This window comes from Petromyzon marinus, chromosome 49 (genome assembly GCF_048934315.1).
Source record: "Petromyzon marinus isolate PM22_M1 ecotype Great Lakes invasive population chromosome 49, UKy_Petmar_22M1.pri1.0, whole genome shotgun sequence".
NCBI lineage: Eukaryota > Metazoa > Chordata > Hyperoartia > Petromyzontiformes > Petromyzontidae > Petromyzon > Petromyzon marinus.
In genome coordinates, this window is record NC_133715.1 from 8,460,325 (window position 1) to 8,487,133 (window position 26,809).

At 51.8% G+C, this 26,809-nt stretch overlaps 1 protein-coding gene across 2 annotated transcripts in view; it reads left to right on the forward strand.

Annotated features, from left to right (window-relative positions):
- The window catches only part of LOC116952979 (uncharacterized), a 123,859-nt gene that overhangs the window by 63,299 nt on the left and 33,751 nt on the right, over nt 1-26,809 (forward strand). Inside the window, exon 1 of one of the 2 annotated variants that reach the window (XM_032972754.2) lies at nt 24,109-24,305. The exons of the other annotated variant lie outside the window; for it this stretch is intronic. Within the exon in view, the coding sequence (XP_032828645.1) occupies nt 24,278-24,305 (28 nt within the window). The 5' untranslated portion in view covers nt 24,109-24,277. Of the gene's footprint in view, nt 1-24,108; nt 24,306-26,809 lie in introns of those variants that run through there. 2 annotated transcript variants of the gene reach the window in all.

Consider the following 26,809-nt stretch of genomic DNA (forward strand, 5'->3'; position numbering starts at 1 on the left):
CTATAATCTGCACTTTACCGCTTTAAAGGAGTTACCTCCACATCTCTATTTTTTTTGTAAGGAAACAATGTCGCCGTCTATGCTGTTTTAGCTTTGCCCACGGCTCTGGAAAGGACGTGGGGGTGGGGCTCAATGAGGGGGGGTTACGGGGGGTGGCGGTGATGGGAATCTCGGTGTAAGCGTAAACGTGGGACGACCGCTGGCTTAGCGAACCGCGGCACCGGCGGCACCGGCTATGTGCCTCCACGGTCACCTCCTTCACGGTTGAAGTTGCCGGCGACTTAGAGCGCGGCGATTCTCAGGAACTGTGTTGCTACTTTCAAAGGAAAAGGGGGTAAGGGGGGTAACTGCCCAGGTTGTGAGTGTACCCATCTTGCGACCAGCACCCCTACATACCCCCTCCACCCCATGCTTCACTAACCTCTGTCCCACCCAACAGTGTAAATGGGCACGCCGAAGCAAGAGTAGAATTCCTTTGGGGAAAAGTGAACTTTGACGATGGACAGCAACGTATACGTGCGCTCAAAGAATTGTGTTTTGAATCGGTTTACTTTACGCACAGCTGTGACATACAGATCAGAAACATTGAAATTGACAGTCGATGTCCTGGGCACGTTTGTAGGGGGGCTAGTTGGGCTGAGGGACGAGGTAAAGCGCAGCTACTTCCACCTCTTCCAAGAAGTTTTGTCTGGCTGGAAGAGTAGGCCCCAAAAAGAATTGGAGAGGAGCTCTCTGGAGCTCCGTCTCATGGAAGCCCCCCGCGGCTTAGCAGTGGTGTGAGTGAGAAATCCCGGTGACTCACCTTTCTGTACCGTTTACAACCTTAAGGGAATGACGTAACGTTCTGACCTGCCCCTGCTGGACATCTGTGAAAAAGAGCTTCATAGTTCATTGGATTCCTCCTGCGGTATTGATAAATATTCTCATTCCGATGTTGTATAACCCGAGCGGGGTCTCCAAGCCATTGGTTAGTTCAGCGACTGTGCGGAGTGTTGAGCTACGGGGGGAAGAGGCACGCGCCGATGATGAGTTCAGGGATCTCGCGTAGGCCTGAGACGGATTGGGCCGCATTGCGTGCAACGACGACGTGGTGGTTCTGTTTGCTTACGCAAGATTTATTTCCACATTTAGCAGCTCTATCTTTGGTGACTGCACCCATTCCGTGCCCCGCCGCCCACCTCCAACCCAATTCCTCCGTTGATTCTCTCCATCTCCAGAACAACCCCGATCCTCGATACGTATGTATGATCCATCCCTCGAAAATCTAAAATCCCCGTGGCCCGCGCGGGCTCGTCAAAGGGTCGGGCGGCCGAGGGCCGAGATGCCATCTGAGGCCTCGCGTCGTTGTTGTAGTCGTCATAGTCCTTGTCGTAGTCGTCATAGTCCTTGTCGTAGTCGTTATCGTAGTCGTCGTCGTCATTGTCATAGTCGACAACGACAGTGTCGTAGTCACAGTCGTCGTCGTCATAGTCGTTGCAGTCGTTGGTGTCGTTGTCGAAGTCGTTGCCGTAGTCGTCGTTGTAGTCATAGTCACAGTAGTCGTTGTAGTCGTAGCCATAGTCGTAGTAGTCGTAGTCGTTGTTGTCGTAGTTGTAGTCGTAGCCATAGTCATAGTAGTCACAGTAGTCGTTGTAATCGTAGTCATAGTCGTAGTAGTCGTAGTAGTCATAGTCGTAGTAGTCGTAGTAGTAGTCGTTGTAGTCGTAGTCGTTGTAGTCGTAGTCATAGTCGTAGTAGTCGTAGTAGTCATAGTCGTAGTAGTCGTAGTCATAGTCGTAGTAGTAGTCGTTGTAGTCGTAGTCATAGTCGTAGTAGTAGTCGTTGTAGTCGTAGTCATAGTCGTAGTAGTAGTCGTAGTCATAGTCGTAGTAGTAGTAGTCATAGTAGTCGTAGTCGTAGTAGTCGTAGTCATAGTCGTAGTAGTCGTAGTAGTCATAGTCGTAATAGTAGTCGTAGTAGTAGTCGTAGTCATAGTCGTAGTAGTCGTAGTCATAGTCGTAGTCGTTGTTGTCGCACAGGCAATAGATGAGGTCAAAGGTCGCGTCAAGAACGGACGCCAGAAATAGCAATGTGAAGCATCCGCGTCAAACAACAACAACATTGTTGTCGTCGTCGTCATCGATGGAAAGGAAGAAAACATAAATCGGGTGTTAAAAAAAGATAACATTCGATGTGAGACTCGACGGCTTAATTGGGCTGCCACGCTTGTTTTGACTTTGTTTTTACAACACCGCACAGCTTACAGCTGTGGGCCGGGGTAGGAGGAGGAGGATTGTTTCCCGAAAAAATAAACATTCGACCATGACCACGACGCAGCTGCTGGTCTCCCGCGACGCCCCGCTACGCCCCGCGACGCCACTACATTTTGTCTCGAATTCTCGAATTAAACCTCGGCGGGCAGCGTCCCGATGCCGGCATGGGCAGAGAGAAACGCCACCCACAGCGGTGCTCGCACCCAAATCGGTATGCTTGTGATTACCACCCCGATGGGATTCCATCGCGATGTGATCGGTAATCCCTGACCCTGGCATGCTCGTGTAATCTAAACATTGCAGCTAAAGGCGCAGCCCTCCAGTCGCTTGCTCGCACCGCTTCAAGCGGAAGAGGCCTTCGCTGGACCGACCCGGGGGACCTCCCCTCGATGTTATTTGGCCTACTCTTCCATGCTGGCCAGATGTCAGACAAGCGGTGGGAGTACCCCCCCCCCCTTCCCTTTTACTGCCACCACACGGAGGGCGAGTCCGGCGTGCTCACCGTCACATCGCGGCGGTTAAGGAAGGGCTTCGGAACGGCAACAACAAATCCGGAAGCTGGGTAATGATTTGTGCGTCGTGGAATTTCCCGTGAAAGACAGGCAGGTGTAAGTGCCCCGTCTGCGCCTTCCATCGTTTGTGCCCAGATTCAGGTTTTTTTTCTTTAACGTTTCCTCTAAAAATATTCCGCCGATCGCGTAACGAAAACACGAACCCACCCCGCCACCCACCCGCCCACCCGCCTACACGAACTTCTCGGCACAACAGCAGCCGCTGCGGGGGGTCACAGGGCACGCGCTACGTTACCCCCACGTGCTCGCTACGTTACCCCCACGTGCTCGCATCCTAGCGCGCGGCCCCGGTTAGCCCGGAGCGCCCGCGCGGTCTGTCCCGTTAACCTCCTGCCAGCGAGCTTCCCTCACTGAACGTGCCCTCGAATGGGCCTAGCCTGGCACGAGCGCCGTGGCGATGTCGCGTTCACCACTTAGTCGTCCTTGTTGTTGTGTATGGGTGTCTGTACGAGTGTACGTGTCTATTTGTGAGTGCGAGCGCGTACGCGAAGGGGGTTGTGTGCATATATTGCCGCTCACGGCCAACACCGGTGACGATTGTGTGAACCGGTCCTGGGCCTCTCCCCTAGGTCGACTCAACTACAAATGAGTGCCTGGTGGAGTGGTAAAAATCATCACCACCGGGGAGACAAAGGCGGTCGGGCATGGTGCCAGTCACCCACTCCCTCGTGTACCGTTTTGGCCTTCATAGGCGCTCGCTAACAGCACTTGCCCTTACAGTCTGTTAAGGCTATAGGGGAGGAGGAGGACCTTTGTCTTGTTGTCTTTGTGTATCTGTTTGCTGTGTGTGTATCTGTAGATATATACGTGTGTGTATCTGTGTGCTGTGTGTATCTGTAGATATATACGTGTGTGTGTCTGTGTGCTGTGTGTATCTGTAGATATATACGTGTGTGTATCTGTGTGCTGTGTGTATCTGTAGATATATACGTGTGTGTGTCTGTGTGCTGTGTGTATCTGTAGATATATACGTGTGTGTGTCTGTGTGCTGTGTGTATCTGTAGATATATACGTGTGTGTGTGTCTGTGTGTCCGTAAGTGCGTGCGTGAGATGAAGTGGGGTTCAGAGGTCGCCGTGGGGCTGTGCTGAACCGGCGTGATGTCCGCACGTGGAGCGTGGGGTCGTTCCCGTGCCCCCCCCCCCCCGTGGGGTCGTTCCCGTGCCCCCCCCCGTGGGGTCGTTCCCGTGCCCCCCCCCCCCGTGGGGTCGTTCCCGTGCTCCCCCCCCCCCCGTGGGGTCGTTCCCGTGCCCCCCCCCCCCGTGGGGTCGTTCCCGTGCTCCCCCTCCCCATCGCGCCGAGAACCCCGCAGTGAAGCGCGCAAGGTCACACAAACGGAGCCTCGCCAATTTACAAGACGGTTTCGACCTAAGTGGCACGGTAACCGCTAAGTCAGACGTGGTGGTGGTGGCGGTGGCGGCGGCGGTGGCGATGGTGGTGGCGGTGGTGGGGGCGGTGGCGGCGGCGGCGGTGGTGGTGGTGGCGGTGGCGAAGCGCATTGCGCCGTGAACCCAGTGGCCTGGGTTCGAGTCCCGGCTACGGATCGTATCGGTGGCGGCTAGTCCGCACCACCCCCTCCCCCCCTCGAGCTTCCTCCATTCACAAACCTGAAATGACCGGCGTGGTGAAGTATGGTGACACGACCTCCATGAGTAATGCGGGTGCATTGGGGGGCAGGGGGGGGGGCCTTTATCCAGCAGTGGATTGACAAAGAGACGGTCAAAGATTAAATGAGATACAATGGTGGTGCTCGTTCCAAGGTTGGTGGATTGCGCGGAGATTTGTCAAACTCCAAATCCCGCCGGGCTGCGAGGCGGCCACGAGATCTCAGTACAGCGAAGTGGGTTCATGAACACGTCTGTGCAGACCTTGAGGCGTTGTCCTCTCCTATACGGTAGTCGGGTTTCCTATTTTTTCAGACGGAAATGGCCGAATATTCAAATACAGGACACTTCTGAACATGCGATGATTCCCTGGATAAATGCATGGCATGAGAATTTGTCGTAGAAAAATGTGTGTTTGTGCTTGTGCTGCACCACTGCCAACGTAGCAGCAGCATCACCAATTTCTTAAATCTCCACACAGACCACTTTAAAGTAAACCACTTGCTACACTGCCACCGACCTAACGGCACAATCTAATTGCAGCGCTCCCTCCCTGCATTTTTGATACCATCCCTCTCGGATCCACTCACCCCTCCCCGCCCCTTGCGCCGCTGCAACTGTGGTCAACAGAGGGACTGGTGATTTACGACCAATGGACCCCAGGGCTGTCTCGACGGCGGCAGTGTGTGCGTGTGGGGAGGGATGCAGTGACACAGGCCACCTGGGCGAGTGAGTCACACGTGGAGCCATCACACGGCAAAGTGAATCCACGGGCAATGCATGAGTGATCTCGACCTCTGACCCCCTGCTCCAACCCCTACTCCCCCCCCCCCAGCCATCTCCTCTCTTCGCCGCAGCTCTTGGCTATCGCGGCCACGCGAGATTGCGAGCGGGCGCGAGCGAGAGACAAGAGAGACGGAGAGAGAGAGAGCGACAGAGAGAGATAGAGAAAGACAGAGAGAGAGATGAGATAAAGGCCTCCACCGGCTTGTCCAGGGGCCCGACGGGAATTGTCGGAGCGAAGCGCTGTTTTTGTTATAGCCGTGGGGTGCCCGGGCGCGCGTTCTCTTTGTGAAAATAAACAAGACGGGGCCGCACCCTCGCGCGGGTTGCAGGTGACCCCAGCCACTCGGGGGGATGCAGGCCCGCCCGCCCGCCCGCCTGCCCACATCCCAGCACGTGTTGTTAATGATGACATTCTTCAAACCACACCTTCTGCCTCGACCGGATCCCTCCACACCTCGAGCACAAGGAGTTTACGCGCCGCTGTGCCCTCTCGCCAAGTAACATCTGCTCATCCAGCGGTATTTGTTTAACAAGCGGGGGGGGGGGCGATGCTGCTGATGAGACACAGAAGGTGAAATCAGGTCATGGTTTGTTTGCTTAAACAAATGCTGATTGATTGATAATATTGGTCTAGTGAAGCCAAAATTGTCAATCAATCAATTAGAGTTTATTTGGATTAAACAAATGGACTAAAACACATTTTTTTATGTATATGTGGAGACGTACAACGTAATTCTGCTAATTTATATTCAGCAATCCCAGATCATTTCACCTCCCGCTGCCCAAAGTCCTTCCCCTATTTTCCTTCTCTCTCTCTCTCACGTTCTGCCTCTCTCTGTCTCACTGTCTCTACCCTGTCTCTCCCCTGTCTCACTCTCTCAGTCTCACTCTCTCCCTCCTGTCTCACTTTTTCTGTCTCACTGTCTCTCCCTCCTGTCTCACTCTTTCTGTCTCACTCTCTCCCTCTGGTTTCCCTCTCTCAGTCTCACTCTCTCAGTCTCACTCTCTCTCCCCTGTCTCACTCTCTCCCTCCTCCTCTCCCCGTATGCCCCTCTCGACCCTTTCCTGCCGACTGCCCCCCCCACTCCCCTCCCCCCAACACGCGGCATCTTTCTTTCTCATTCTCCCTCCTTGTTACGTTCCTCCTGCACCAGTGTGGACTGTCTGGCCCCACTGCGTGTGGTTGGCGTGCGAGCGCCGTGTAATGTCGGTGCCAATTCGTCAGCAGAGAAGCCCTGCGCGACGCCTGCCGGTCCACTCGCGATACGGTCTTAGCGGCCCCGTCCCCTCGGTCGGATCCGGCGGTCCCTCCGTTTCTCACCCGTCGCTTCGGAGGAGGGAAAGCGGATACAAAAAAAAAAACAACTCTCTCCGCTTTGTAAACCCCGCTTGTCCCAGAGGCTCATTATTTTACAGGGGTTCATCTGTCGACGCTGCCGCTCCCCGCCCACCCCCCGCCTGCCCGGCCACGCTCCCAGCTCCGCTCTCTCCTGACCCATCAACAAGTTTCTCCCACCGGGTTGGAGGCCCACGTGCTAGATTATCTTATCGTTTCTCCCGCCGCCTGGCTCGTCAAGACGCCACCCTGCGGGGCGGGAGTACGCACGGGGTGGGCTTCCTGGCCTGTAGGATAATGTTTCTCTAGCACCCCCCCCCCCCCCCCCCGTTGTTTCACTAAATTCCTTTCCATAAAGTTGCTTGTTAAAACGGCGGCGGCTCCGGTTATTTTAGACAAATGCGGCGCGCCTTCAAATTGTAGCGGCGTGTTTCCTATCGTCGGTGGGCTGCTGCCGCCACCTCCGCCACTGCCGCACACAGGGAGCTTTCGGATGTTTTCTGGTCGTTGCCGCTTGTTGTTCGGCACGACGTCCGACGTTTCGCTGCACGTTGCCGGGAGATTTTTTCGGTGTAACTTAACGCATCCGAGCGCTGTGGAGCACGTCCGAGGAAACTTCGCAGCAGCGTATATTTTTTTATGAGATGGCGTGAAACCAGCACCCAATATTATTAGTTGATAAATTCCACACAATAGGGTTCAGTTGTAATAACATAAACAATTTCTAATCCTGCCGCTATAAAATAGGCATTTATAATTTACAACTTGAAAGGTAAAGGTTCAGCCCTGCAATTCCCTGCTCACGCCACTCTATAGCGCTCCCCTTAGTGGGTGTTTGGTCTACTCTTCCAACCTGGCCAGATGTCTTGGAAGAAGTTGGAGCACCTGTAGCAGATCACACATGGAGAAATATTTCTCTTTTGATTTGGGGCAACAATGTTGGCTGAGTTGAACTTCTAAAAGAATTCCTAGAATTCAAACCTCCTTTTGATCTACTTTGATTTACAATCCTTTTCCCGGTGGGAATCACGCCATTATCCATCACCAGACAAAATTAAAATTAATCAAATTCACACAAATTTAATTGAAGCTGAGGCGTTTCAAATGTATTTATTTAACCAGGTTAGAACTCAAGAGACCAGGATAAGTCTCATTTACGAGAGTGACCTGGGTCATCGACATGACAGCAGCATCTAAAGTACGTCGCCAAAGCGAACATAAAATCGGAGCACAGCAAATAAATAGAAATCACGGCAAAAACAACCGCGTCGCAGGAGATATTTAAAATACTGTTTGGCGCGCGACGATTTCAGCAAACTGGGACCATGAGTTGCCGCACTTTTGTCAGGGGGAGGAGAAAGGGGGCCGACCCGCTCCCTCCTTTGTGAGGACAGCAGCGAGAGGAGGAGTGGAGTGAGAACAGATGGAGACGCTTGGGACGTGCCGCTACGTTGGAGAGAAAGTTCAGAATGGTGAAGGAGGGCCTTTGAGACCTTCCTTCACGGCGGGGGACACGGCAGAGGACGTCGCGAGAAGTTGTCGTCGTGGACAGCGGAGAGCGTGCTGCGTTACCGTGGAGATGGAGACGGTGGAGAGAGAGAGAGAGAGAGGGAAGGAGGAGTCGGAAAGCGGACCCCATCTCGTGGGGGATAATAATCAGAAGAAATAAGCAGGGGGTGGAAGCGTTAATCCGGTGTTCGTCACTAATTTTCAGAGGAGGGGGAGGGCACTGTCGCCGATAAGACATCATCAGTGTGAGGGCCGCCGCACCATTTGAAACCGCTGGGGGTTGACAGCAGCACGATGATGATGATGGGGGGTGTTTTAACTCTGTGTGTGTTGTCGAGGGGCCGCGCACGTCAGCGGTCGCACTAAAGGCCACCAAGGGGGCCGCCAGTGGCCCACGGGGCCATGCGATGAAGAACGCTGCCTTATTTGTACATGCATTGTACTCTTAAACAGTGGCAGAGGGCAGCCGGGGGGGGGGGGGGTCGGTGGGAGCATTGCTCCCTTGTTGGACTCGGGGGGGCGGGGGGGGCAGCTGTTTTTCTCTGTTCTTCACCCCCCCACCCCGCTGTGGCCACACCGAGCTCTGGGGCAGCTGGCCGGAGTTTCCAAGGCGCTCCTGAAGGAGTGGCTTCAATAAACTAAAAAGAACCCCTTTAAAGTGGCAGACGTACGCAGGGCTCAGGTGTGTGCGTGTGCGCATGAGTTCTGCACACGCGAGCGAACGAGTGCCCGAGCGTGCTCCCACATGTAGCGAAATAAGCCCCCCCCCCCCCACCAGCCTCGGCCCATATGTGCGAGGCCACACGTCAGAAGTAAATGTGAAGTTGGCAAAGGTGCAGCCCCTGAAATTGCTCGCTGATGCCGCCAGGCGGAAGGGTCTCCACCAGAGGCCACTCGATTTTGCCTTCGGTAATCTCGGTGAGGGCGGTGTTTGAAGCCGCCAAAACGGAAATTGGCGCTACATTGTTTACGATAGACAAAGGTAAGCCTTGAAATGACTTGTTCATCTCACTGTTGGCAGTAGGGCATGGTGGCCTACTCTTTCATGCTCGCCAGTGCGCGCTGACTTCGTCGGCTGCTGGTTAGAAAACGAATACATGAAAAGGTCGCACTCATTACACACATAGACGGTCACCGCATCGCGCGCTTTCAGATGCGCTGCTTTTACGGCCGTCGGGAACGCTCTTCCTTCCGATATTCGGAATCCAATGGAGCTATGCACTTTAAAATCTAGATTGAAAACTCAATTCTCGAGAACTGCTTTTTGTGTTAAGTTTCACGCGTTTGGCTACATAAGGCACGAAAGAGGGGAGTTACCCACACTTTACTCTTCCGCACGCGATCTGCCGATCAACTGATTGTGGTGAATCCCCCATCATATACTGGGTGGACAGCTGCCTCGGGGGGGTGGGGGGGGGGGTGGCGGGGGTGGTCGGAGGGGATTTTAGAAACTTGGCCACCAGCTCTCCGGACGTATCTTCGTGATGTTGCAGCCGCGTTGTCGTTCCGCACCGATGTCCAACGTTTCACGCCCACGCGCAGAGCGCTCGCTGTCTGCACAGCGCGACTGCGGAATATCCCATAACCAAAGACTCGCGCTCCCCTCCACCCCCGGAGCTTCAAGCGGCGCGACGAGAGTTCGAGTCAAGAGTCAAATTGACGGCGATCCTTCCCCCACCCACCTGCCGATCGCAAAGTCCAGCACGCTGGACAATTTGACCGTTGACACCGCGGGCAGCATTCCCCACCGCCACCGCCGTGCCATAAAGCTGCCGAGCTCTCGCCCAGAGAACTTTCACTGCCCTTACTCCGCAATCGACGTTGTATCTGATCGAGAAGGCAGCAGGCGGCCAGTGCCGGCGATTGGGCTTGCTCTGCCCGTGTCAGGATTCAAGTGATAGGTCGCGTGGGCGGTTGTTTTGGACTCCCCTTAGGGGATTTTACATAAATAAAGGACCCCTTTTGTTGGGTTTTTACAGGGGGGGCAGGGGTGGGTGGGTGGGGCGGGCAGTGTTGAGGTTTAGTTTAAAATACAAGTTTTGCAGAAGAAAAAAAATGTACTGTTAGAAAAACAGGTTGCTGGTGATGGTGATGGCTGAGGTCCAGTCAAAAAATAATCTGTTCGAGTGCTTATAACGTGCAACAGCAATTTAGTTTGCGTGTTTTGGTGTCAGAAACTGTTCCCTCGGTTATTGTTTGAGAGAAGAATGTTGAAATTGGACGTGAAAACACATCGTGGGGGATTTTATTTTGTTACCCACATTGCATGAGAAATCGCAGCAAATGTTGTTAGGGTTATAAACTCCCCCCAAAAAAACCTTCAAATAAAATGCCTGGGAATTTTGTTGTTGAACATACATGTTGGTCGGCACATAATGAATGGGTTTTGCTGAAGGTCTTATCTCAAAAATGATGTTACACACTTTGCATAAATCACAGGCACACATGCATACATACACACAGACTCTCATGCGTGATAAATGGAAACATGCACAGTAAGTTTCACTGAGCCTGGATGGATGTGGAATATATATTTGTAAATGACTGCTGAGCACGGACCCCTAAAGCCCAAAACGCCAAGCAGCCGGCAACAAACAGCCACGCTAACTGTTGTAAGAGATAAGGGTTTAACATGTGTCTTGAATTGAGCGAGGTTATTATAAGAACTTATGGAAAGAGACGATGATGGGAGGGAATTCCAAAGTGCAACAGTGTAAGGGAAGCGGCAGAAAGGAAAGTGTGGTGAGTGTGTTGTGGTGACTTGCAGTGTGGTGAGTGGGTGAGTGTGTTGTGGTGACCTGCAGTGTGGTGAGTGGGTGAGTGTGTTGTGGTGACCTGCAGTGTGGTGAGTGGGTGAGTGTGTTGTTGTGACCTGCAGTGTGGTGAGTGTGTTGTGGTGACCTGCAGTGTGGTGAGTGGGTGAGTGTGTTGTTGTGACCTTCAGTGTGGTGAGTGGGTGAGTGTGTTGTTGTGACCTGCAGTGTGGTGAGTGTGTTGTGGTGACCTGCAGTGTGGTGAGTGGGTGAGTGTGTTGTGGTGACCTGCAGTGTGGTGAGTGGGTGAGTGTGTTGTGGTGACTTGCAGTGTGGTGAGTGGGTGAGTGTGTTGTGGTGACCTGCAGTGTGGTGAGTGGGTGAGTGTGTTGTTGTGACCTGCAGTGTGGTGAGTGTGTTGTGGTGACCTGCAGTGTGGTGAGTGGGTGAGTGTGTTGTTGTGACCTTCAGTGTGGTGAGTGGGTGAGTGTGTTGTTGTGACCTGCAGTGTGGTGAGTGTGTTGTGGTGACCTGCAGTGTGGTGAGTGGGTGAGTGTGTTGTGGTGACCTGCAGTGTGGCGAGTGGGTGAGTGTGTTGTTGTGACCTGCAGAGCGGTGAGTGGGTGGCCGAGTGAGTGGGTGGGCGAGCGTGATGTTTTGATCTACCATTTGGTTATTCAATGCACGCAGGAATTGATGTACTTGCGCAATTTTATGCTTCTATACTTTTCATATAAGTTTTTATTATTCGCGACTTGCTTACGTTTTCTCAATCTTGCACTCGTAGCATATTTCTTGTTAAATTTCGATTCAAAGCTTTTGTGACTGCAAGGATGTATATTCTTGGTTCTTTCCGTAAAGTCACGTAGAAGGGAAATAAAAAAAACAATACAATTCTCATGACGTTTCGATTGCAATACAAGCAATCATCATCAGGTGTGAAAAGCACAGCAACATTTTTTGAAAAAAAACATTTTTTTTTCTAATTTTCTTGGTGTGGTTTTCACACCTGATGATGATTGCTTGTGTTGCAATCGGAACATCGCGATAATTTTTTTTAATGTCCCTTCTACGTGATTTTACCAAAAGAAACAATAATATATTTCGTGTTGTTGATGTCACATTTCTGACCTGCCCCTGCTTTTAGACATCTGTGAAAAAAAGAGCTCCCTCGCTCATCGTTTTCCTCCAGGATAAAGCATGGGTTCTGATTCTGGGTCCGGATGAGACACACAACGGGAGAGTCTGGTAGGTGGAGTCCTCGACGCGGGTGATGGGGGTCGATTGGTGAAGTTCTGGGAGCAGAAACCATTGTCGTGACAAGTTGATGTTAGTGAGAACCCATTAAGGCTGGGACATTCACAACAAAGATCCCCCGTGTAGCCTTAACACACTGTTGGGGCAAGTGCTGTTAGCGAGCAACGACAAAAGGCCGGCACGGCACACCAGGGGGTGGGTGGCCAACACCACGCCCGGCTGCCTTTGTCTCCCCAGTGGCGATGTTTACACACCACACCGGGTACTCATTTGAGGCTGAGTCGACCTAGGAGATGCGGCCCATGACCGGTTCAGATAATCGTCACCGGTGTTGGCCGTGAGCGGGAATCGAACGCGGGTCGCCGGGTTCGTAGCGCAGCGCGCTGACCGCTGCACCACCGCTCCCCACACGCATAGACACAACAACCACCGCCGTTAGCCACTAAGTGGCGGTGCCGTCACCACGACGCTTGTGCTAGGGCAGCTAGGCTATGTGCACCTTGAGGCCACGTGAAGTGTCCAACGCCTAGACACACACACGCACGTGTGCACACGCACACCCACACGTGTTCTACACGCACACACAGCCACACGTGTTCCACACGCACACACACCTACACGTGTTCCACACGCACACACACCCACACGTGTTCCACACGCACACACACCCACACGTGTTCCACACACACACCCACACGTGTGCACACGCACACCCACACGTGTTCCACACGCACACACGTGTGCACACCCACACGTGTTCCACACGCACACACGCACACACACGCACACCCACACACGAGCAGGGGCACTCAGAAGCCTCTGGGCCACCACCTCTTTGAGGCCTGCACTCCGCCTGACAGCTGCTACACGGATCCGTGACCCTGCGCTTTGTTCCGGCCCGGTGGGGAGAGTCGGTCGCCTTGGCAACGCGGGGTGGGGTGGGGGGTCAGGGGTCAACCGAGCAGCACTGAGCCTCTGCTTTGCCTTGGCTCAATGGGCTGTGATGAATTGCTGCATTGAGAAATGCAAACAGATTTGCTAATTAATGATGTACACACACTTGTTAAGCGGGGTGCCATCGTTTCGATGGGGGTAGCAAGCCGACCAAGAACGTCTGGCAGCGCTTGTCCAGCGAGCCTGACGCTGCTGATGAGACCCAGAAGGGCAAAAACAGGCAAGAGTTTCCTTGCTCAAGAACAAAAAAACAGGTCTGCTGGGATCGCATTGGTCTACAAAGCCAAATATGTTTTATTTATATTCGGAGACAACGTAATGGAGTTTTTTTCTTAAATATGCTTTTACGAATTAATGAGCTTAATTTTGACTCGGCCGACTGAGTTGCCCGAATATTTAATTTGTCTGAGAGAATGCGGGAGGCCCATCAGCCTTATTAGCATTTCTCGCTTGTGCAAACACACAGCACAGAAAATTTCCCAGCGATTAAATTACCCTGTGTGTGTGTGTGACCGTGTGGGCAATTTAAGCATTTCAAAACTATTGCTACAAATTGCACGGTGTAATTTGCTTGATTACGCCGCGCAGAATTGTAAATGCGCTTAGATGCATACCGGTTTTGTACTCTAAATGTAAGCGCGTGACCCTAAAGCAAAAGATGATATTTTTTTAAGTGAAACTTGCGACCCATTTATAAGGTAAAATGTACCGCAGGGATTTGGCGGGAACTTCAGGCCTTTGTTTATTTTTTTAATGAAAGCCATTTCTTTAATTTCCTGCCCAAATACCAATATATATTACACACACTGCGTGAAACGTGTAGGCTTGGCATTGCAGGTATATGACTACTGAGGGCCAGGTGTTTGGTTAAAGCTGTGCTTTATAAACCCTGGGAGCTTTGAACATTGTATTTCACCACGTTCCAAGTTAGGGCCTTCCAGCTGCGAAACGTAGCCGCGTGCGGGTCTCGCCAAGGCTTCTATAGGGTACGGATTTCGAGGATCAGCAGACGTGTTAAATATGCATGTGTTTGTGCAAAGTGCTGTCGGTCTGTTTGTGTTGGGCTTTTTGTGTTCGGGTAATACGAGCAAAGCGTATTGCTCCGACATAATGGGCGGTGTGGTCTGTTGACGTAGCCTTGCCGATTTGATGAAGCGTCACAGTTCGATTCTGATGCCTGCTGCTGTACATTTGGAGTTTGCATGTTCTGCTGTGGTCGCATGGATTTTGACTCCGGGTCCTTTGGGTTTTTCGCTCAACATTTTAAAACATGCTTTGAGATTATTTGGCTACAATAATTACACATATGATAAGCCACTTCGTTGAGCTATCAAATGTGGCCAGGTCGCTTCTAACAAAATGCTGTATAGCTCAGTGGGCCTTACCTTTATTTTCAATAGTAATTATTACACCCCAAGTAAAGATTCATATTGTATATGTAGGGATGTGTATATGTCAAATTATAATCGTTTATAGTTCTTTATTAATCCACTGCTGGTTGAATGACTTCCCACGTCATGCCAGTCATGGAGGTTTATTTGGCCATACTGGACATGATGCATGTGCGGTGGTTGGCGTGCTAACTACTGTGTGTGTGTATATATACTGCATATATTAGATTATTGCATTTTTATTCATCACTTTATTTAGAGTAGGGACAGACATACTATTAATAACAACCCTAATGAGTTTATTTCGAGTAGGGAGATATATTGTGGTATTCATATATAATATTTAAAAATACAAATGTACTGTATAACATATAGAGAGAGAAATGGCATGGACGTTGCTCATCGCCTTATCACGTTACCATGTTTGGTCCACGTCTCAACCTGGTTGTGCGATAATAGAAACGCGATAGCCACGCACAGATTTGTCTCACAAAGGAAACTTCTCTCCCCATTCTCCGAACGTTTTCTGTTTCCGTCAAGAGCGGGAATGCGAGGCGGGACACTTTTTCAAACCCCCGACTTGGCCTGGTCAGAGGATTCTTGACGGGAAGCTACTGTGTTGCAAAAAAAAAAAACCCTGCTAATTTTGTTTGTAGACCATAAATGGGTACGCAAACTTTGCTGATGTCTCTGCCCGGACCTGATCTGGAGGTGATTTTTTGAGGCCATGGGAATTTTATTCGTCGGCGTCGGCGTCCGCGAGACTCGTGACTTTCCTGCTGTTTCCCATGGGTAGAGGAACTGATCCGTCGTGCAGAGAGAGCCTTGGGATAGACACTGAGGGCTGCCCCCTCTCCCACCCAACTCCTTTGGGACACTATCCAGGATTCATGTCTGCTCAGCACCCAGGCACCCCCCCCCCCACCCCCGAAAACGCTCTGGTATGTTCATACCTGTCAACCCCTTATCAGTGCCTACCTTATTACAGACCAATTCCGATCTTATTGGTCACCCCGTGCCCTTATAAATCTCAACGTTCATCCTACAAAGTCCCATCACAAGGGAGAAACACAAACAAATAGACATCACAATTTTTTGTCTGTATTGAAACGGCTGTACGCCTTATGAACCTAAAAACTCTATTTCCCTGTACAAAAATAAGGCGTAAACCGTATGAGTTGACAGCTGTGTTTTTTTTCCATCCCGATGTTTTCTCACCGATCTGATGCAGGGATGCCGGTGCTTAAAGGGCTGGGATTTGTGGGGCGAAGCTGAGGTGGGGAATGGGGTCACAGGGTCATCCAGATGGATCGGCCATATCTCACGTATCCCGGCGCTCCCAACTCTTTCCGCATGGAAAACTCATTTTGCTTCTCAGAAATTCATCCGATGTAAAAACAACGAAAAAAACATCAAAAAGACGAACGGCGGCGTCGGCAGACCTTAGCATATGACACCGCTGCGTGGCAAATCCATTACGTGCCACGTTGGTGATTTTTTTTTTATCTCTCCCTCCCCCCCCCCCCGTCATCTATCTGTCACTTGTTGTGCCTGGCTCCATTAAGCCTGGGAGCAGACAAGCAGAAGCCCCCCAAAAACCACATGAAACGGAAAATTCGTGCATTGAACAAAGTCGATGCGGAACGTTGAAACAAAATAATAGGCTTTCACCCTTCTCCGGCAATAACACAGCAAGTGCACCAAATAGACACAGCACCTATTGCAAGGCATCGAGTCTGCATTCACCACACATCACGCTTGTGGTCGAACATTCAAACGAGCGTGCAATTCGGAATGCCGCTGCGGTGTGATGGTTTGCGCCGGTTTGACACCGGTCTCCCGGCTAGGCGATCGACACAATGGGTGTGCTTCTTAACCGCCACCTCCACCCCGCCTCTCTCCACCCAGCAGTTTAAATGCTTAACTGGGTTCACCACAGTTAAAGTGGCTCGGCAGGGTGCGCGTGGTGGGGCACTCCCACCTCTTCCAGGACGGACGTCTGGCGAGCAAGGAAGAGGAGGCCAAAACACCAATCTCCAGGGGCTTTCTAGCGCTCTCTCTAGCGGGGGGTCGTCTGTCAGCAGGGGCATGGTGTTCTTGCAACCGCGCTTCACCTAACTTTAGAATTCCCAAGAACGCGAGCTGACATCTGTGCGAGCGGTACGGGGAGACCCCCAGCCTAAGGGGGTCGTTTTGTCCACGGGGGACAACGCCGCCACCGCCGCCACCCATCCCGGACCGTGTCCGATCGATCGCAAGCATCTGCGGCGGAGGCGTCCACACACACCGACTCCTGGCCTGATTTACGTCGAGGTCGTCGCAGTCCGGGATTATTTCCTGGGACCACCGCCCCGCATTTTTGCCGGAACATCGGCTCAGCTCTTGAGCTCTGAGCTCGTGATCGGAGCGAAGGCAGCAGCGGCGGCAGCAGCCAGCCATCCAAGAATGTGGCCACCGGGCAATTGTTTGACGTTCAGCCAGCCTTGTCGGAATGCGCGAGCGAGCTTTTAAACAAAGTTCACTCTGGATTCACCCCCCTGCCCGCCTCCCGTAAATGTTTTTAAGTGTCTTGCGCTATGAGACACAGCAGGGTGAGGTGCTCTGCCTGGTTTCTTTTTGTTACTTTAGATTTGTGGGTTTCTTTTAATTAAGCAGACATGTACACATGCCCCCTTCCCCCAAACCCGTCCCTCAGCTTCGGGTGCCCTCGAAGTGCCCTCTTCCGTGACTCGGCGAGCCCCGTGCGGAGTGCCGGTCCCGGCCATCATGTGCGGCCGGAACGACGCGTCTCGTTTTGGGGGGGGGGGGAGACATTTTTTGTTCAAGGAATTATATTTGTACAGAGGCCCCTGACTCGGGCGAGTCGTCTTTGCTAATTTTAGTCAAAAATACCGGGAAAAGTAATTGTAGAGGTCAGAGAGCTCGGTGTAAGTAATCACCCTGGTTCGTTTGTATGGGGGGGGCTTTTTATCTCCATAATTATCCAGCAAGCGGCCTTTGAGCGCCCTCTGGTGGAGCGGCAATGCGTTTCGTTAATCACCGCAGCCCGTCCCGTCTTTTGTCGGAGTTGTTTACCGCACGTTGTTCGGGCACGATGTCCGACGTTTCGCTCCAAGTTCTTCTTCTTACTTCACTTCCTGAAGAAGTTCCCCCAGCACGTGGAGCGAACCGTCGGACATCGTGCCGGAGAACACGCGGTACAACTCGAATAAAACACACATATCGGTCCAGCTGTTCATCACCAGTCAGTATTGTACCACTCGAGGTGACATATATTTAGCGATACCGGTTTCTGCGTACGGATAACAAAAAAAACGAACCGTGTGATAGCATGCTTCATCAAATAAGATCATCGGGTAATTCACTTTCGGTGGGACTTCCGAAACGTTGGCACAACTTAAGAAGTTTTGCCATGTCAGGTGGGTGGTTACCGACTATTATTTGGTCTGGGCTCATGGACTATGAACCGTGAAAACCCACACAGTGGTGGTGCTAGGATCTTACTGCTTTCAGCCTCCACCCCCCCCCCCCCCCCGTGTGTAACCACAGCAGCCAGCAGCAGTCCTCGGTTATCCGTCAAAACAGAGAAGGGCAGAGCGCGTGCGTGCGGTCGGTTGGGTTTTGGTTTCTGGCTGTGTGGGAGGGAGAGCTGCAGGTGGCGGGGTCGCGATGGTGTCAGGTGATGGCGATGTCGACGCTGTAGGTAGTCTGTCAGTGCAACAATCCCTACGTGGCTGGGTGGTCTGGCCACGGTTGCATTGCTGCGGGGGGGTGGCCCAGCGGTTGCGGGGGTGGGGGGGCAGCGGTTACGTTGGGTGGTCTCGTGGCGACTGCTCCAGCGAATAGAAATGAACTTTCATCAACACGGATCTTGGTGTCGCATTGGCCAGGGTTTCAATTCTCCCGGTAAACCAGGAGGTGGTACGTTGTGGCTCGTAGCCACAGCCATAACGCGAGGTATGTTGGATGCGGTGTGCAAACAAAGTATATATTTTCCCGGTGCCTGTTCATCTGGAGCGGTAGGTGGCACGTGGCTTAGCAGCCACAGCCCTACCGAGTGGTATTCTCCCACTGTTTTTATTTGACCAAGTGAGGCCCACTGAGCGATGTAGCTCTTTTTCAGACGCGACTTGGTCACAAATGATAGCCCAACGAAGTGGCTTATCATGCGGAAATGTTAAGCAACCAAATAATCTAAAGGCATGTTTCTAAATTTGGCGGGAAAAACCAGAGGACCCGGATTAAAATCCACGCGACCACGGGGAGAGCATGCAAACTGCCAATATGCAGGCGTCAGTGTCGGGGTCGAACCCACGAACTCCTGCATACAAGGCAAGGGAGTTGAAATCTCGTCACCCCGGCGCCTGTATGTGGTGTGGCGGCTTGATGAAATATTTTCGTGGTTAATTTCAAGCAGACAGACTCGGCAGAAATCAGGCCCTGGGCACGGCGGGAATGAGCTCGTTGCGTGTTGTCACCGAGCTCGCTGCGTATGCAGCCACTCATCAAAGCAATAAAAAACCCCAAAGATGATTTAAGAGGAAAACAGCTGAGAACAGGAGGATGGCTCATGAAAACCGAATGCCCGCACCAAATCCTATTCTGCCGACCACACCAATCGCACTTAAACCACTTTTCCACTGGCACAACTGTGCCGAGTGAGTGGGGGGCTCTCACAGTAGGTTGGTTTTTCACTGGCTATTTTCCGTGCCGAGCCAGAAGCAGACCTTGACACGTCGGCCTCAGAAGACATGTGAATCTGGCTCGGGCGGAGGGGGCCAAGCAGGGCCAGGGTGGGGCTAATCACACGGTCAATGCGCGTGGCAACAGTGTGTACACCGCGAGGACGTTCCATCACCCACACGCTTCCCGACTCGTTCATCGCGTGTGACGTCAGCGGCACGGCTCGGCTCGGCTCAGCTCAGCTTCTGCAGTGGAAAAACAAACAGACCCGCGTCGGGCTGGCCCGGCCCGGCTCACGGCATGTGGCTGGGTTGCACGGCCGAACAGAGACATCATTGCCCCTAACCCCATCGATCACTCCAACCACACCGAGCATGTTGAACCACACCGGCCACGCTGTTCGCTCTGACGGACTGCAACAATTATGCCAATCACCCAGACCGCGGTGGCACGATTGCGGGGCTCGGCAAGCCGGGAGCCGCCAGCTCTCTCTCTCCCTCTCCATCCGGTAATCTCGTCAGCTGGCTTGTTTTATTTCGAGTGGCGGTTTTTGGCCCAGCGCGCTACCATGCATTCACACATCAGGCAGGCCGAGTCTCGCCAGACATCGTTAGACCCGGGTAATTAGTGCGACGTGGGTTTCGGCTGACTCTCCCCAGTGTGCCTTTTTATTTGACATCTCCCTAACTCCTCTCCTCGCAACAGTTTCCTTTGTCGCGACGATAAAAATATCTCTCGTTCGCCTATGTCCTGCGCGAAGCATTTAGGGGGCATGTCTGCCCGGGAAAAGGAATTTATCTGCGATGACAGATAACCTTAACAATGTCACATGAAAGAAAAAAACGGAAATGCGTTGTGCTTTCCGGGATTTATCCCGTTCTTTGGAAGGTTTTTTGTTTTCTCTCCCAAACCTCTTTTTTCTCATGGGCAGCACGATGCAGCCTAATGCAGCACAATGCAGCACAACGCAGCGCTACGCAGCACAACGCATCCCAACATTTTAAAGCCACCGGTAATCTCGCCAGAACAACGGCGGCGAATCGTGCAAGACTTTACGTTTCACATTTCCGTAAAGAACGAGAAAAAAGCACCGCGTTTTGAAATGTACGAGTGAAGGGAGTTGTTACGTCTCGCGGTCAAAAAAACGCGACTCTTTGAGATCGCTTTCGTCTTTCTTCGCTTTTCTTCAAAGGGCCACATGTTTACGTGGATTTTTTTGGAGAGGGAAATATATTATATATATTTTGTTTGTTTGATATTTGTATTCGTTCCCAATTATTATTGAGATCCTACAGCTGCGACTCTTTGCCGCCCGAGTTCAAAGTCCGTGCTCAAGACTTCCCTCTTCTCCGCTGCCTATATTTGCCTTCTCTCTTTAAAATATTTAAAAGTACAAAGCATATGTACGCCTCCTTTTACACGCGATGCCCACATCCCACTGCTGTAGCAAGTGTCTTGAGATGCGGTTGCATTTTGCCGCTCTATAAATTCTTATTGAATTTTAATTTCATGAGGCCTCCTTTGCCAGTACCAAAATATACCAATACGGCTTTTCCCCTTTTTTCTGGCAACAAAACTGACACCTTTTGCAAGGAATCATGTTAACATCAACCACAATACTTGCAGGCAAATGCAAACAAAAAACAATACTCTGAAAATGTATGCACTGTCCTTGAAACTCATTGGTCCACACCATAGACAGCTTTTCTTAGAGCCTAGTCTCATATGGTGTTTTGGCGTCATCTGGTCGAACACCATATGAGACTAGGCTCTAAGAAAAGCTGTCTCTGGTGTGGACCAATGAGTTTCAAGGATAATGCATAAATTATCAGAGTATTGTTTTTTGTTTGCATTTGACTGCAAGTATTGTGGTCAATGTAAACATGATTCCTTGCAAAAGGTGTCAGTTTTGTTGCCAGAAAAAAGGGGAATAGCCCTATCAGTTAGTGAATTTTAATTGTAAACATTCTCCGCGGTTTGTTTCGGGTTGTTAGCGTGTGTTGTTCGGAGATCATTTTTGTTGTTCCTCCTCAAACTCGGTTTGCTGAAGATGCTTCCAGCACACGGAGAGAGAGAAAAAAAAAGCAATTTGAAGCTTTCGTGACTGCAGGAATCCATACTCTTTGGTTCTTTCGGTAAAGTCACGTAGGTAGAAAATGAAATAAATCACGACGTTTCGGGCGCAACACAAGCATCCGTCATCAGGTGGGAAATGTCCGTCATCAGGTGGGAAATGATGGACGCTTGTGCTGCGCCCGAAACGTCGTGATTTATTTAATTTTACACCTACGTGACTTTTACCGAAAGAACCAAAGAGTATAGAAAAATAAGAACCGTTGGAAGACAACGTGCCGAGCGACACGCGGAACAGCCCGAGAACACGCCGGAGCGCTGTACGGCAGCGGAACCATGAACGGCCACGCAGCAGCGCTGCCCCTCTCATCGAAACCTGGCTCCCCCCCCCCCCCTCCCGTTACTTGTCACCGCCGTGGCGTCACTCCCCGTTACCGCGGCGAGCGTGTGGCGGGCGCCGGCGCTCGATCCGGGCTGGACGTTTCACTTGGTGCCGAGCGGCGGGAAATCTTTTCGAGAGCGGCCATGCCATCGGTTGCAGACAGCGATGGCACTGCCGAGTCTGCGGGATTAGCGCTCCCGCTGGACGGCGGAAGCCCCCTGCGCTCTTGTCTCACCCCGCTCATCTCCCGTTTTGTTCCGAGTTCTTTGTTTGGCGAGCTGCGACGCGGGGCTTGCGGGATTATCCCCGGTGGCACTTCACGCTCCGCTTGTTTCCCCCGCCTGATGATGCTGCTGCTGCTGCTGCGGCTGTTTTTTTTTTCGGGGCGAGGGCAGGGCGGCGATAAGAGCCGATTTTTTTTTTTGCCGCGGGATTATCGCTCCCGAATCGCCGCTCGCTCTGCCGCGCTCTCGGGAGCCCGGCGCTGGCGCGTGGACGCCCGGCGTCGGCGCCGTGCGCCAGCGCCCTCCGTTGCCGAAAGTTTTGCCGGAAAGAGCGGCGCGCGGCTTCACCCCGTGACGCGCCTGGCCTGGAATGCACCCGCTCGCATGCGGCAGATTAAATCGCTTTTAATTAACGCTCGCCTGCCACCCGGCTTTCAAAAGCACGAGAGCTCCCGAGCTTGAACTAAAACCAAAGCGCGTGACTGTCAGGCCCGCGCTCCCTGGGTGCTGGATGCAAGCTCAGAAAGACGCGTGACCACCGTCGCCGTCAAAGCAACAGCATAAATAATTCGACCGCTGCTTGGATGTGGCCGCGGCGTACCGGGTCAGCGCACCGGACCTGCGATCCGAGCGACGCCACTTCGTTCCAGCCGGCCTTTGTTCACCCATGCAGTGTAAATGGGTGCCCCACGGACGGTTGATTGCCAGCAGGTCGCTCGTGGTGTGTGTATATATGCTGATCTTCTGATCGGAGATGCTGAGGTGAAGTATGGGTACTCTCACCTCTTCCAAGACGTCTGGCCAGCGTGAAATAGTAGACCAAAATATCCTCAGAGGGGGTTTTAGAGCTCCCATTAGTATCGGTAGATGCCCTTCCGCCAGCAGTTATATAATTAAAGAATTGCAGGGCTGCACCTTTACCTTCCACCTAAGTGTAACTGATTGGTTGTGGCATCCTGTGATGCAAATTCAGTTTTGAAGGCTGTGTTGATGTTTCAAGGCTCTGGGAGAATCACTGTGGATCCCAGAGGCCCTCCGATGAAGGGCCCTCACTGGGGTTGCCACCTATGGTGGGTACAACAACAAAAAAACCCAAGGACATTTCATGGAGAATATCTCACAATCCAGAGGGGGATAACTACGAGTAAATGCATTGTCTTGAGTTGCGTCGCATTTACGCAGCCGACAAAACGTGCGAATGTTAATGTCCTGGGAAGACTTGCAGATTCACTGGGACAGCAGCTACCTCTAAAAGGGTTTTTTTTCCCTAGGAAAACCAAGACACGTGACAACCGTGGCTCACACTGAAATCCCTCCCTATCTCCATTTGGCTTCTCCACACAAACCATTGTCTCCATCCTATCCCGCTCCGAGCGAGCCAACACGTTTTTTTCTCTCCCCCCCTCCCCCCCATCATTAAAAAATGCCGTTTACAAACCGATCTTTTTTTTTGGTGACGAAATTTATTCATTTCGGGCTGAATTTGCGAATGCGAATTTTTTTTGTTAAAATTATTCATCGCTCGAAAAAAATGCGCCCATTCACAACGCTTTATCCGCATCGCTGCAGAATTCCCCAACACCGCGGTTTTGTGAGCTCGGCTCGGCTCGGCACCGCGTGGCACAGGCGACGCGTCGAGCGTGGCCCCAGCTCAGAGCAACTCACCCCCCACCGCCGCCCCCACCAAATATAAAAATAATTCAACTCTGCCCCCCCCACTCCCCCCGCACAAGGCATTAAGCAATCTAAGCAAAAAGAGTCGAGCCAAAATGAGCTCAAGTCGGTCTGAATTAATTCATAAGAAAATGATCAAACAATTTCACATTCTGTTCGAGAAATACTCAGCTAGGCGACGTGAAAAAAAGCCAATTAAATGTCTCGCAATCGACCTTGTGTGCATCTCAACTCACTGCATCGCAGTGTTTGTCTATATTCCTCTCATTTCACTGTATCTGTATTTGCATCCACAGTATACACGATCTCTTCTCTTGTCACCTCCACGAGGATATTGTAAATTGAAATTGAGCGAGTTGGGGGGGGGCCCAAAGGTAATGTCTGCTAAAGTCCAGGCACCACCATTGCCCCCCGCCCCCCAAACTCTTGAGGCTGCCCAAACAAAACTCCGCGGTTCCTTCCCAAAACAACCGCCGAATTTACTAAAAATGTATTCCTCGTTATCCCTCCCCAGCTGCACCCCCCCTCCCCACCCAGTGTGGGGAAAGGTCGCAGGTAATGATGCGGGAGGTCGGGGAAAGAGAGCGAGCGAGCGGGCGGGCGGGTGAGAGTGGCGGATTAAGTCCCCGTTATGAATGGTACGGCCCTGCCGGTCGTGCCGAGTGCGGGTCTCAGAAAAGTCCTCTCCCTGCGCCACTGTACGTACAGTGCCGCACGGATGCGTCCGCGGTGAGAGGTGGCGGTGGCGGCTGCTGCTTTGCCACCCGTCGGAGGTTTTCGCCGTGGCGGTGGTGGCGGTCGCGTTGGGACGTGGCATGGGATCCCAAAATGAGACGTGCAGGCACGGCGACCAATCGTGAGTGCCTCGATTCGTCGTCGTTGTTGTTGTTGTTGTTTTCATCGAAAGAGGGCGAAATATTTGGGTTGGCTTTGCGGCGGTGTCATAAGTTGCTCTGGTCTTAGTAGCCTCGTCCTCGCGAACTCATTCGTGAGGAAGGGCAGGAACTCTTCCGCTGACGGTCTGTAAGAGGGCATGTGCACGCGTGCATCGTTCACAATGCAATTTTTGGACTAATGCGGCGTCTGAATTTGAACTCGTTGAGATTTTATTCTCTAATGTATTTGAAGTGCAATCGGTACTCATTTATACAAGTAAATCTGTCTTGCGGAATAGACTTCTGATGGATAAGTAAATAAAACCAGGCAAGGAGGAAATGTATGCATTCGAATTTATTAGTAATTGTACACATACATTCTGTGAAAATATCAATGCATCTATATTTTTATTGGGGCTATAATGCAGTATATGTTGAAAATAAGAGATTGCCACCATTCATTCTCTACCAAATTTAATCTGCTCGCAAACCTAATCCCCAAAACCGGTGAGATTTGTTGATGTTGTTGTAATATTCCACTTCAAAGCTGGCCCATAATTTCAATCACGGCATTGACTTAAGGCCATTTTCCTCTCGTGTTGGCAGTTGTTACGGCAAGTTGTAAATCACGGTGTGCATCCGTGTGTATGTTGAACTTCTTTGGTTCTTTCGGTAAAGTCACGTAGAATGAGAATAAAATAATATGAATCCCTGCAGTCACGAAAGCTTCAAATCGAAATATGTTGAACTTCTTTCGCACATTACATAGCCAACCGTGCCAATGTGTGTATGTTGAACTTCTTTCACACCGTACATTGCCAACCGTGCCAATGTGTGTCTTGACACTCTTTCGCACCGTACGTAGCCAACTGTGATCATCGGAGGTACGGGGGATAGGAGGTGGCAGGAGTGCGTGCGCAGGAAATAATGAACACAGAGCTCCGGTGGACGGAATCTCTGTCACGCAGATGTTGCTAAGGCCAGCAGCACGGTGTGCCGTGTGCGTTTTTGGCATAACTCCCAGGCAGGTGAGGGTTTCTCAGGACATCTCGAGGTCACGCGGTCCATAGAGAGCTGCCCAAAACAAAATAACAACAACAATTTAAACCAGCGGGCAGATACGTACGGAACCAGAAAAAAAAATGACAGACGACTTAGTGTCGTGGATTAAATTACAGGGAGGTCTGGTGGGCGGCGGCTGAAGTTTCGGAAAGAGGTGGGAAAAATAAGACGGTGTAGATTACAGGGTCTGTATCCCATTTTATTTCTGACATCAAGAGCCATTTTGCTCGGCGGCACAACACATCCGTCATCGTCTTCATTATCGGGATCTGCGTCTCGCCCCGGTGGCAACTTGGGGGGGGGGGGCGGACGATCGTTCGTAGGAAACACTCGTGCGCTTCGCGAGATAAAGCGCGAAACGGCGTTTGGTGGTGGTGGGAAGAAAGAAAGGTGTAAATATCTGCATTAAAAAAAGACGTCATCACCTGTCTCCTTTGTTGAGAGATTTGAAGAAAAAACAACCCCAAGACGAAATTGAACCGCACGGCGTGAAATCTCGGCAGCGTAGCGGCTCCTGTTGGGGTGCGATCTTCGAGGCCGGAGTCGGGGGGGGGGAATGTACGGGCGGCGGAAGGAGATCAGCACCGGGAGGAGGGCAGTGCGGTCGTGTTTGAAGGCACCCACCGAGCATTGTTCGGTGGATAAATGGTTCGCTGTCATTGTTACGCCCGGCTTAACGCGCATACATCTCCCCAGCGTGACCTTTCATTGATTATTTATTTATTCCCCCCTCCCCCCCCACATACAGCCCACTCCACCTCCACCCTAAAACCTTAGTGAGATATGCTTAATCCTGATTTGAGATATATTTCATGGCAAAGATGCGCACCGCTTGTACAAAAGCTCACGGGGCCTCGCACGTAACGCAAAACCACCAGTGCCGAAGAACTGCATTGTGGTATGTTAAAATCTAGTCGTCCTCCGTTACCCTGCGCGAACGTTTCCGCTTTGCGCTGCGTTTGTTTTCACTTCATTTTCAGACCCGAACCCTTGAAGAAGGCAAAACTTAATGCGACGTAATTCCGCAAAAAAAAATACCACGTAGCTTGGCGTGACCTTGAGACATAAAGGCAACGAAAGACAATTTCGCGTAACGTGCTGCAGCTGTGCGATTGTCGGTACGCACGCAAACACGCGTGTTTCACCGCGGGCGGGGGGGAGCGGTGGCGCAGCAGTTAGCGCACTGCGCTACGAACCCGCCGGTAACTTTAATTCAATTTGCCAGCAAATGGCTAACATCAGTAGCGAGTTGATATCAGAACTGGGGTTGGAGCTCCCTCCCCCCCTCGTTCGTCGTTGATTATCCGGCCACTCTGTAGAACATCAGGACTGGGAGAAGGCAGAGGGAGATGATCGTGTGCGGTGATGGCCACCCTAACACCCCCCTCGTTGTTGCAACGCTCTTATCCTCGTCTAAAATCAA